The 13390-nt window shown below is 39.7% G+C and overlaps 1 protein-coding gene across 2 annotated transcripts in view; it reads left to right on the top strand.

Moving 5' to 3' along the window:
• Positions 1-13390, top strand: part of PIK3C2G (phosphatidylinositol-4-phosphate 3-kinase catalytic subunit type 2 gamma) — a 206320-nt gene that overhangs the window by 130842 nt on the left and 62088 nt on the right. For both annotated transcript variants that reach the window (XM_018919832.3, XM_030238643.2), the window contains 2 exons: positions 1812-1948; positions 4208-4377. In XM_018919832.3, the coding sequence (XP_018775377.2) occupies positions 1812-1948; positions 4208-4377 (307 nt within the window). The remainder of the gene's footprint in view (positions 1-1811; positions 1949-4207; positions 4378-13390) is intronic.

Below are 13390 nucleotides of genomic sequence, written 5' to 3' on the forward strand. Positions count from 1 at the left end.
TCTCTGAGCCACAAAGTGAACATGAGAGAGGAGGAATGATCTAAAGGAAATGAGAGAAAAGTAGAGATGAGTTCAGACACAAGGCATGTGGTGGTGGTGACCTGGAAAAATCTCCTCCCTCCTTTATGGGATGGGAATCAAAGCTTGAAAGCTTCTGCTTCAAAGGCAGATAATACAAGAATACTATTTCAGGACATGGCATTCTATATAGACTCTTCTATAGACTAATGCTTAATTTGATGTTTGCCAAGAGAGATACAGGGATCATCTGCAAATACTGTTCTCTCCCTGACAGCCTCTCCCTTCCAGCATCACAGCAGCAAAAACCCCTCAGTGTCTCACAGATTTGAAATATGTCTTTCCTTTTGAGTTCACATCAGTGCTAAGATAATTGATTCACAGCTAATTATTAGGGATAAAGATTTACAGTTAATTATTAAGGATAAAGTGAGGTGCCTGTGGTCACATAGGGCACATGTACCCAAACCTTGGGGAGGTTTGTTTTTCCAGTCCTGGGCTCATGGCTTCCTCCATGGCCACCTTTCCCACACAAGGGGGTGGGAGATGGAAATTTCATGGTTGTGCCAACACAGAAATCACTTTTCACTGTAATTCAGTGAAAATTTTCACTGTAACTCAGTGAAAAGTGAATAAAGCTTTGGCAGAATTCCCCTTTCCAGGCATGGTGAAGTAGAGGAGCCTGTCAGGAAGTCAGATCCTCACAGAAAGCCCTTCTGTGCTGCACAGTAGCAGGGTGACATGCCAGGGGACAGGCATGGAAAGCCAGGTCTCAGGAACAAAACCAGGAATTAAGTGCATGCAGTAGAGACAGAGGATTCAAGTGAAGCCTTGCAAAATACCTGGCTTCCCTCTGCACCTCAGAGCCCCAGTTTGTGACACTGGATCAGTATCACTGAATTCCTGAACACCCCAGTACCTTTCTCCAAGCTGTGATCACCATCACATAGTCCAGAATAACTTCTGCACCTTTCTAGACAATAAATACATATAAAAATACATAAAAATATACATATAAAATTTAATTTAAATATAAAAATTATATAAAATATAATTTATATACAATACAGTAACTATAATTATAATATACATATATAAGTATATTATAACGTATATTCTATGTGTTATGTATGAATAGATATTATGTTATGTTATATATTATGTTATAGAATGTTATATAAAATACATAAGTGTATATTTATATTATGTATTATATATATAATATATATATAGAATGTTTACATATATTAGTAAATATCAGATCCTACTTTTTAATTTATTTTTTTTAGTTTTGCGCATATTCCACCCACTTTGAATCTTGCTAAATTGTTCACCTTGTTGCTACTTTGAGGCAGTTATTTCCACAATGTTGTTATTGATGATTTTATTTCTCCTTCACAGAACTGCCCCTTTATTTGGCATTTCCAAAGAGCAAGATTAAAACAATATATATATATATTGTTCTATATTTTGTGATGCATTCATTATTTTTAAGCTTTTAACTTATTTTTTACTTATTTTTATTTATAGCTTTTAACTTATTTATTTATTATGTCTTTTTAACTTATTTATATTATGTCTTTTTAACTTATTTATTATTTCTTTTTAATCTTATTTATTTATTATTCATTTTAAACTTATTTATTTTTTAACTTATTTTTAGCTTTTAACTTCATGGGTGTTGGGGGGTTTTTTTTCTGCATGGAATGATCAAACAACAGGCAATGCACATTGGTTTTTCTGTGCTTTTCAAGTGGAGGATTTTTCATGCAAACTCTTTTCCATCTGATTAGGACTGGTGCAGATGGTGCCAGATGCTACCACGCTAGCAAAGATCCACAGGGAGTCTGGGCTGATAGGACCACTGAAAGAAAACACAATTAAAAAATGGTTTCACCACCACCATCCTCTGGAATCAAGTTACCAAGAGGTAACATCATCATGAAGCTTATTCCACATTTCATGCTCTGCCATGGGGGGAAAAGAAAGAACCAAATTACAGCAGGCAGCAAAATGGAGTGGCTCAGGCACGAGGCAAACAAGTCTCATGCAGAGAAAGCAGGGAATCCACTTAAAGCCCCTCTCTAGCTAAGGAAATATTGCTTTTTATCAGGTGCATGCAATTACATTTTCTATAAACCTGTGCCATAGAGATGTTTTGAAATTTACTTGCAAAGTGAAGAGAAATTGAAATAGAAATTGTTTTGAACTCAGGGGAAAAAAAAAAAGGTATTTTTTAGGTCAGCTCTTTAAATTCTTTATTTTATATAAACCACCTAAAGTCCTGGCAGATTTCCTGTATTTAGGAAAGACCAGGCCAATTACCTCGAGTTTCAAAAAGCTGTTTTATCAAAACTGCTTTGGCATGGTTGAAATACAGAAGCTCTTGCTTTTCATATCACTTGTTCCTCTGAGATCCCATGGTAGGCACCTGATTTGATGAAACTAGATATTCTGCATGAGCCAAAAGATTGTAAATTTTATGTGTAGAAGCAAAAGTTTTCCAAAGAAATCTTTCTATCAATTCCTTTCTTTCTTATCAATTCCTTGTTGGGTGATCATGTTCTGAGGCCCCTGAAAAAATTTTCAATTTTTGTGTTCCTGGGACAATTTTTTCTAATCCTTTTTCAATGTAAATGATAAATTAGGGGCCAAAATTTTAAATTTAAAGGAGTGCCTTGAGAATTTAGCACTCTGAGAATGAAATACTTGTACAGTAGTTTGTTAGCAGATGTTTGGTAAATTTCAGTAATGTGTTTGGTAAATTTCAGTAATTTTTAGTAATTTTTTTAATAATAATTTTTGGTAAATTATTATTTTAATAATAATTTTGTTAAATTTTTTAGTAATAATTCCATAGGCATTTTCTCATCCACATTTTGACTACAAACACTTGAATTCCTCATATATTTTTTGATTCTATTCAACAGGAGCAATCTGTGTAGAATGGAGTTTTTTTACAAGTTTGTGTGTTTACAGTTTTATGGTAGAAGTGTGGACAACATTTCAATTCCAAAGTGAGGCACTGCTAGTTATTGAGTGAAAACTTGATTTCTTGCTGCAGCTGCTGTTTGTAAAAAATACCCTTCATGTGGAATATTGTAAAAACAATTTCTTCCTATTTTTTAAGTATATAAAATGCAGTCAGATCTGATCACATAGGAAATGCATAAAACTCCTGCTATGCATTCCCTTTGTGCTTGCTAGTGAGTGAACCTTCCTCTTTTTTTACTCCTTCATCATTTTTTACCCATCCAGTACTGGATCTGAGGTGCTCAGAAAACTGGTGCAGGACATGCTTTAATATCCTCATTTTACAGCTGGGTGAGCAAAATCACAGAGAGCTGAAGTGTTTTATCCAAGGTCATCACAGTGAGAAAGTAGCACAGTTAGACCTAAAATTCAGCCAGCTCTTGAGCTGTGGCCCAAGTTCTGCCATTGCAGGTGGCATCTTGCATCTGCAGGGAATTCCTGAGAGCCTAAAGAATCATCTGCCTTGGCTAGTGTTGGCTTTGGGCAAAAAACATGAAGATCCAGGTGAGGATGGTTTGGGTTTCTATATTACATTGTGTACATTGTGATTTACATTCATGGGACATGAACTGAGTTCTGGAGGAAAAAAAACAAAACTGTGCAGTGGGTGTAGAGCAACCTGCTCCCTTCACAAAGCAAATGGATACAATTTTTTATTATTTGTGAAAAATTATTTGAAAATAATTTCCCAGCAGTTCTTTTTGCAATGTGATTGCAGAAGACTGAACAGAAAATGCCAACTTCCTGCCAAGAAGCTTTTTTTGTTTTTCTTAAGCACCTTTTGCCTTAAAGTTTTCTGTAGACTTCCAGGTATCTTTGGAAAACCTCGTGCATAAAATTGTTCTTGTGCTGTAACTTTGAAATGTCTGAGTGCCAGCCCTATTCCATTCCTACTCAGGCCTGAGCCATGAAATCTCTTTTCAGAATTGCCTGGTAAAATTTTAACAGATTTAACAGTTTTTTGGGTTTTTTTTAACAGGTTTAACAGGTTACCAACAAGCATAACATTTATAAAACTACATTTTGTAAAAAAATATATTTTATTTTTATTTTTTTAAATTATTTCTTTTATTTCATTGTTTTTAAGACCATTTTTATTTGTTTATCACAAACATATCTGGATATTTTATGTAAGAGTTTTTGTTTTTCTCACCAGGCCATAAGGAATTTCTTTTATTCCTGTGCTGGCTGGTGTGTTGTTACCTTCATCCTGGGAGTCTGTGATCGACACAGTGACAACATAATGCTGACAACAGCTGGACACATGTTCCACATAGACTTTGGAAGATTTTTGGGTCATGCACAGATGTTTGGAAGCATCAAAAGGTTGGTATCTATAGTAACACAAAGTCAACTTGAAATTTCAAGCCTTATCAACTCCCATAAAAAAAAAATACACAAATGAGATTACATTTTCTTTTTGTTTTCTTCCTGTGTTTTTCAAAATAACAGGTTTTTGTTGTTTCTTGAAACTTCTAAGAAGTGTAGGAACGACTGGAAAAGGATTCAAAGATGTTGGAGATCCCTTTTCAGTGTAAAAGAAAAATGTAATTCCTTGTTTGCTCAGGAATTTGAATGCTGTAGTTCAGTAGTGACCAGAACAGAAGAATTCTGATGTCCATTGCTCATTTTCCAACTGAGGAGGGTTCCTAAGATGGATCCAAATCCAATTATCTGGCTAATTGAAAACTTTCTTCCCATGTTCAGAGAAGGAACCAAATTTTCCACATGGACATGGAGAATAATTAAATTATTCCTCTGTGGGTAAATTTGCAACCTTTTCCATTATCTTTAGAAGTTGCACATCCAACCACACTGAGCTCAGGGGCTGCTTTGCAAACATCTGGTTACCTTGGTAGGTGTGATGTCCCTGTGTCATGCTGAGGATAAATCAGTGTGAGCATCTACCCAAGCTCCTAAAGTGAGCATTTTGGGGAGGAATGAATGGAAATGGAATAAGGATAATGCCAGGAAGCCCAAAGCACAAAGGAGCTGTTACAGCAGAGTAAAGAATGGAGGAATGATCCCTTTTAGTGTTGAGTAATTGTGTCTTTCATCCATATTTTCTGAAAACTTCCAGAACAAGTATCAAAATTAAGTTTGAGCTAATTTTCTTTTTATTTTTTTTTTTTTTTTTGTTAAGCTGGCCTTTTCCTGCTCCAGCCTATCTCAGTGTGTCAGACAGACATAACAGCATGGGAGTATTGCTCTGAGGGAAGCTGATGAGGATAATAAGTACTTCTAAGTCAAGCAGTCAAAAGATTTAGTTGCAGTGCTTAGAATTATCATCCATCATTCAAGATATGCACCCTTAATCCCCCTCATTTGCTGTGGAAAGAACAAAGCAGAGGAGAGTAATAAAAACATTCTCATGCACACTCCTTGTCAAGGGCTGCATCCTTCTCCACAGCAAAATTCCTGTTGGAACCTAGCAGGGATTTCCTTGAGTAGTAATTTTACATAAACAAAAATTTCCTAGTTGAGTGAACAGCAGGGTGAAGCAAAGAGGGGACACAACAACCAAATTTAAATGATGTAATAGCAATAATAAAAACCAGATATTAATGTTACTGTTTTACAGCTCAGTTATACTACACCTTCTTATTAAACCTATGAAAACTTAAAATATAATCACTTCCACAAACATCAGCCTCTTTTCCCATTTCTCAGTGCAGTGTGTAGCTTTTAAACTGCAGAAGAAAATCACACATTTAGGACCTCCCTTCGTGGACTGCCCTCATGATTCCTTAGGAAAATTGGGTCTCCCACATTACAAACACCATGGGATAATCATTGTTTTCCTCAAGCCCACAGGAAACTGAGCAGATTCAGTATTAATGTTTGAGTGATGCAGTATTAATGATTATTGTTCTTGTTAGTTGGATGCACCTTCATAAAATGTGACATATTATTTGTAACGCAGGGACATCCCATTTTTAGAGGTCACAAAATTCAGGTTCTCTCAAAATGTGAAGCTCCCAGTGTTAGTTGTATCTACTCATTCCCACAAGGCAAGTCCTGAAACAGCTTTGGCCTCTGGTTTCTTTAACAGCTCTTATATTGCACTTTTCTTTGAGTTCTTGTTTGATTTTTATTTGAGTTTTTTTGCACTCCCAGAATATCATACTCTAAAATAATACAGAAAAAGCAGCAGCACAGTGCTGCCAAACTAAGAGTTCTTAGTGCTGCCCCTTGGGGGGTGTTGTGCAGTAGATATTTTACATACATTTCTGGGGGTCTGAAGGAGCTTTAAAGAATGCAAAGCATCTGATGCAAATCCCTCTGCACAGATCATACAAACCCTCTTTGTGTGTGAGTGTAAAATGAAATCTCTGCAGATCAGTGAAGGGTCCCTGCCCAAAGGGTATAAAACAATCATTCCTCACAGAGCTTTGCCAGCTGATTGTCACAGCTGTCCATTTCCTGCTCTCAGGGAGTGCTCTTTGCCTTTACAAAAATCTAATTCCTCACAAAACTTCCTGGGATAGGTCCTGTGCAGCATCCAGTCCTTCTTCTGAGGGAAGGGAAGTTCCAGGAGTGCTTTGGCAGCTCAGGGGCTCACACACGTGGGCTGCAGCTCTTCTGTCACAGCCAGGCTGAGTCTCCAGAGAGCCTGGTGCAGCTGACACATTCATCCAGTCACACTCTCTTTTGCATTCCTGACTGAAGACCATAAAAAGGGGATTAGGAAACTTTTCTGCTTCCTGCCCTCATCTTTAGATGATGTCCAATAAATCTGCTCAGTTTTGGTTTCAAGTCAAAAATCAGTTCTTCCTGATGTGAGAGAGAAGAGAAATCAGGAATCTTCTTTCTACATCTGCCTTGACAGTGCAGTAAATACTTTAATAGTGCCAATAACCATCTTTCCTTGGATCTATGGTGCCTTGTGCAGGCTGCCCTGGAACAGAGGCTGGGCAGAGTTCCAGAATAAAGCAGGGATTGATTCCAAGGATCTCCTCCATGGATCCACCTTGGGCAGCACCAGAGCCCAGCCAGGGCTGCACCCAAGATGACCCAAAATGGCCCCAAAATGCCCGGCCGGGCACGGGGTCTCTCCCTGGGATCAGCTCTGCTCCATTCCCACCTTGCAGTTCATTGTCCCAGCCCAGCTTTAGCCCAGGCACTCCCACCCTGCTTGTTTTTCTCTCTCCAGCCCACGGGGTTTGTGCTCCTGGGCTGGGATTGGGATCATTTGTCCTTGGTGCCCAGCTGGAGCAGGAATTGTTTTGTCTCCCTGCTCTGGGCACAGAGCTCACCATGCCCTGATGTGAGCCCAGACCCACACACTAAAGCAGCACAGAATGTGAAACATAGAAAAGCCAAACCTGAGGCATCATCTAGAGCTAATATTTCAGAAGTGTTAGTGGGAACTTGTGATCCATCTAACCAACAGCACAGTAACAGAGAGCTTGGCAGAAGAGTTATTCCCAAAGTCCCATAGGGAACTTTCCTACTGAACCATGAGATTTCATTATCTTCTCTTCCTATTTTTTTTTTAATCACACTGAATGACACCTTCTGCTAGCAGTAATAAAATGCTCCTTTCATTCTCTAACCCAGCCTCCACTTTTGACCCTACATTCCCCCAAAACAGGCAAGTCTGCAGGTACATTTCAAATTGTACAAAGAAATATTTCTTGTTTAATTTCTTTGCATAACTGCCTTATTCTTCATCTATTGAGTTTCCTGTGGGAACCATCTCAGACCCACTCACACAGGAATAGGTGTCAAGTTATTAAAGGATATCATGCAAGACTAGGTCAGTCCTGATCAAGTGGTTTGGAAGAAGGTGTCTGGCTCATGGTTTTACCTGCCATGCTTTGCTCACCTTTGTTTTCTCCCCTTCAGTTCTGACCAGCTCCTTTTGAGCATTCCTTCCTTGGTGAATTAAGCAGCCAGGAATTTATTTAAATCCTGTGCTAACTGAACTAATCCAAAATTCAGCAGTCAATCACATCCTCCCCTCTGCCGCTCACTTCCAGCTCTGTGTTCTGTCATTTCCCACTCAGGGATGTGCAGTGTGAGACTTGGGGCAGGGCACAAAGTGCTGCAGCTCAGGGCACACTGCAAATCCACCTTTTGATAGCATCAGGGTCCATTCTTTCCCTTCAAACCCAGTCATCCTGATTACCCCCAGCACTCCCTGGCCTTTTCATTTCCCTGATCTGAATCACAGAGACCCTCTTGTCTCTTTGCCAAACTAATCCTGGCTCTTGGCATGGCTTTCCCAGAATTTAAATCTGCTAAGCTGGTTTTCTTCTACAAAGTTAATTACTACAGGCAGCCTGACTATTCCTTTGGGAAATTCCAGTTATTAGGGAAGTTCCAAAAATATGGGAAAATTATCTTTCCCACACTTTCTTCCTAGGTTGGTGTTTTATTATATTGAGAAGGATTTCAGAACATCTGAGCGTATAGAAATGTAGTGCCTCTTTTTATTTTTAAATTAACACATTTAATTTTTAGTGTTAGCAACCTAAAATGTGTGTTAATGTCTCACTAGAAGTGCTGATTAAAAAAAAAAAATATCTTTTCAGGTATTTCTTTCTAAAACAGAAATGTTGGGTTGTGGACATGGAAAAGAAGTTCTATCTGCATTTTTTTGATTGTATTGTATCAAGTTTTGTTCTCTTTTTTCCTTAAAAAAAGGAAAAATAGGGAAGAAGGAAGAATTTGAGAATACCACATTTTACTTTTTGCTTTTTACCCTTTTAAAACTTTATTTAGAGTACCCACATAAAGTCAAAAACTTGAAAGTAAAAACCTGAAAGCAGAATCACTTTTGTTTTCTAATTTTGTGCATGAAACCTTGTACCAACCTGTATTAGATGTTGAAAGGTTTTAGTGGGTATTTTCAGTGTTAATTCATTGTCTGCATTTTATATTTCTTTTTCTGACATGATAGGTCTGGATTTATTGCTTCCTGTGAAATGGTCACTCCTCATTCTTTGCCACTATTCACTTGCAGCACTTCCTCTATGCCACCCTCCAAAAATCTCTGCCTGCAACCCTGGAAAGATTTCATTTCATGACTTCGAGCACCTTAGCAGCCCAAATGATCTTAACAAGGTTATGGAGATGTTTAAATCCTGCCATCCACATAGAGAATGAAAGAGGAAAAACGCACAAAAACCTGTAGGTGAAACAGCATCATCTCCAAGGTGACAGGGGGCTTGAATTTATCAGGGAACAAGCCTATCACTTTTGAAAGCCAAAAGTTTGTCCCAAATTGAGCACCAAGAGCACAGGCTGAGTCTGAGAGCATGTGAACAGCACAAACTGCAGTCAGGGGCTCAGATGCACTCTGCTGTCTTTGGCTTTATTGACCACGGATCTGAGTTGTGCTGTCGTGGGCGGATGGGTCGGGGGATGGGGCGGGTGAGGGTGTATTGCGAGGGTCGTTTGGGGTAGGGGGAGGGGGAGGGGGAGGGGAGCGGGGAGGGGGAGGGGGGAGGGGGAGGGGAGGGGAGGGGAGGGGGAGGTGGGGGGGGGGGGCGGGGGAGGGGGAGTGGGAGGGGGGAGGGGGAGGGGAGGGGGCGGGAGGCGGGGGAGGGGGAGGGGGGGGGGAGGGTGAGGGGGAGGGGGAGGGGGGAGGGGAAGGGGAAGGGGACGGGGGAAGGGGAGGGGAGGGGGAAGGGAAACGGGGAAGTGAAGGGAAGGGACGGCACGGGAATGGGAAGGGAAGGAAGGGAAGGGAAGGGAAGGGAAGGGAAGGGAAGGGAAGGGAAGGGAAGGGAAGGGAAGGAAGGGACGGGAAGGGAAGTGAAGGTGACAGGGAAAGGGAAGGGAAGGGAAGGGAAGGGAAGGAAGGGAAGGGAAGGGGCCAGGGGAAGGGAGGGAAGGGAAGGGAGGAGGGAAGGGATGTGAAGGGAAGGGAAGGATAAGGAAAGGATGGCAAGGCAAGGAACGGACAAGGAGGGCACTTCAATAACAGTTTCAATTGTACGGTCACTGAAAGGAAAGTGACGATGTATCGTTGCACTGTACCTTTACCTGTCATTGCACTTTCACTTCCCTTTCCCTTTACTTTCCCTTTCAATTCATTCTTCCTTTTCTTCTTCTTTTGTTATTTTGTAGGTTTTGGGGTTTTTTTCAGTAATACCTTCTTGTGGAGGGAATTCAACTGAAATGCTTTGAAATCAGAGTAAATTATGTTCACTGCCTGATTCATAACTCCTTTTTTTTTGTTTGTTTTTTTTTTGTTTGTTTGTTTGGGTTTTTTTGGGGTTTTGTTTTTGTTTTTGGTTTTTTGGGGTTTTTTTTGGTTTTTTTTTTTTGTTTTTTGTTTTGTTTTGTTTTGTTTTTTATCCTTTTCTAAGACAATCAAGGGAGGCTCTGTTTTTCCATACAGTGTCTGTGTGGATTTGACCAGAACTGGATATGATTTGACCATATCCAGTTCTGTTCATGCAAGAGCCTTGTTCTTCCTGAGCTTCCTGGGTACCAGTTCTTGTTCTGCTGCAGCTCTCAGAATCTTTCTTGGCTTCTCCTTCACTCTAAGAGTGACATAAAATTCTTTCCTATCTTCACTTTGTTGAAGGAGTTATCAGGCATTCCTGTTAATAACCATGTGGGCTGGAGAAGCTGCTTGATGCTTCCAGAGCCATCAGCAGAATTCCCTCTGCTTTGGGAGACTGGCTGCACATGAGGTGTTTAAGTGACTTTTTATCAAATCCCCCTCCTCTCTCCTCTTCCCTCCTTCTCATTCTATTAGCCACCCTGAGATTTTTTGTAGGATATGACTCCAGAGATGGAAGTTTGACAATAAAACAGAAAGAAAAGGGGGAAAAGACATCCTGGTCACTGTCCAGTTTGATTATGGTTTTATTTGTTATCCTTTTCAAGTCTCACTGTTCACAGGGATGTGTATTCTCTCCTCCCTGCTCCCATCAGGAACACTGTGTTGTATCCCCCCTTTCTCTGAAAGCTTTCTGTACACACTTTTTTATGTTCAAAGGAGCTGTTCTCACATGCACTCAAACACACATTTATATTCAGGGGAAGCTCTCCTCATACACAGTCAAGTATACATCAAGCACTTTTAAATTAATCTCTGTTTCTTGGTCTTCTTTCTTTTTTTTTTTTCTCTTTTGCTTGTTCTGCACACTACCCCTTTGTCCTTCATCCTTAACTGGAAAGCATGCTGATGTATTTAATTCATGTAGGATTTCATCCCCTGCCCCGAGGAATTCCTTTGCAATTCAATTTCTTCATCACTGGTTTATTTCTCTGGTTTGCCTGGTGATATACAAATGCCCTGAAACCATCTATTACTGTGTTTTCTAAACATCCATCTCCTACTGAAAAGGCCTGATAGCTGAATATTCCATGGGCAGGGCTTCTGCTCTGTTCCCACTTGTTCTGTTTCTTTTAGGGCACCTTTCAGGTCCCAGTTTTAAAATCTTTTTCCCTGCTGAGAGGCAGTCAGGACACAAAAAGCAATTGTCCAACACTCTCTGTTAACAAGAGGGATTGCTGCAATCTCCTTGGGAATTAACTCCTAAGTGGTTCATCAATAGGGCCAGCAATAAACTCCAGCAAACACAGAACATGGGATAGTGCTAGAAAATGGGAGATGAGGCACAGGCAGGTGGGGGTGTTGGAGGTGAAGTGGGGAAAGGATTGAGCTCCACTTGGCTGCTGTTTTGCAGTCTGATTGCTGGTGACTGAGTGCAGGCTGCCTGAGCTGTGGCTGTCAGAATGGAGGAGCCCAGCTCAGCTCAAAGGACACAGGGGGAGCTTCCTAATCACAAATGAGGCTTCAGATTTGTAGTTTGGAATCTTCTCTTGCAGTAGATACCTCAAACAGCAACAGAAATTGCACAATAAAGTTAAAACCGTGTCAATTGTTATAGGCCTGATAATTTAGATAAAAATATAGGTTAAAAAGAAATTAGATGTGAGTTTTAATTGCCCAGGACATGTAGTTTATTTAAGCCAAGGATGCTCAAGGCATTGAGAAATCTTTCTGTGTTATGGGAATGAGGTCAGCACTAAATTCAGACCAGTTTACCCAAGGCTGTGTCCAGCTAAATCTCAAAACCTCCCAGGATAATCTTCCAAGGCAACTTGTTTCAATATTTACTTTTTCTCATTGTGAGGATTTTTTTTTTTTTTAATGGCAAGTCAGATCTTCAGCTGGTTCAGTTTTCTCTCTTATTTTTGCCTGGATCCATCTGTTTTAGAGCCTCTGTAGATCCAAGAAAGTCCCCTTTGGCCTCTTGAAAACCTTTTCTCTCCTGGCTAAATAATCTCATTTATTCCTCAGCCTCTCCTCACAGGCAAGTGCCACCACAATGTTGGTGACTTCAGTTTGGTGACATCTTTCAGGTTTTGGCAGGGTATGCACTAATAAATGCTAAGTGGAACATGTTCATATGTGGCATCTTTCAGTATTTTCATTATCACCATTATGGTGGGATAGAGAATGTGTTTGTTCATTTTTTTGGTAGGGGCCCTTTGTACAAGGTTTTGGTTGTGGTGAAAGTTTGAATTAGCAGTTTTGTAGAAAGGGATCTGAGAGCTTTACCAAATATGAGCTGTTGATAAGATATTGGATAGAAAAACTTGAAATTTGAAGTAATCCTTTTGTTTCACTTTGCACTTCCAGGGAAAACTTCCCCTGGAATATTTCTAACATTTTACTTTTAGAAAAACGGAGATAAGGAGCCCAGGAAAATTAGAAGGAGTCCAGAAAAAAAGCAATTAAAATCCTTGGACATCTGAAATACAAGACTTGTGAGAAAAGGTGGGAGCAGTTGTCTACAGAAGATTGTAGACATAGTAATAGTCTGCAAATACTTTAGAGGCTGCTGTAAGGAAGATGGGCTCTTCATGTTCCCTTAGGAAAGAGCAAGAATTAATAAGATGAAAGCAGAGCAAGAGTTAGATTGGGCATTAGGGGAAAAAACGCTGTGAGGGAACATCCTGAAATTTTATAAGGAGGCTGGAGAAGTCTATCATAAAAATCTTAGAGAATAGGCTAAATAAGAATGCCAGAAGCTTGTTTATGATCTTGTCCTGATAAGAAGAAAAATGGAACATCTCTTGTGGCCCAGGAATATTTCTTTATGTTTGCTGGTGATGAATTGTGTTGTGTGGTTGTTCCCTGTTTCATTATTTAATATATAAAAGGAGTGCCATTGATTATGGCTTTTTACTGTGTCTACAAATGTCTATGATTACAATGATTAAATATTTTCACTTGGCTTTAGAGAAATAAGCACTCATGCTCATTTATTTTGTGTTCTTCAATAAGCTTTTGGCTTTTGCTGCAAAGGATGTCAGCAGTCAAGCACTCCCTAAAAGCTTTTCCTATTTTATTGGACACATCTAAATT

This window comes from Serinus canaria, chromosome 1A (assembly GCF_022539315.1).
Source record: "Serinus canaria isolate serCan28SL12 chromosome 1A, serCan2020, whole genome shotgun sequence".
NCBI lineage: Eukaryota > Metazoa > Chordata > Aves > Passeriformes > Fringillidae > Serinus > Serinus canaria.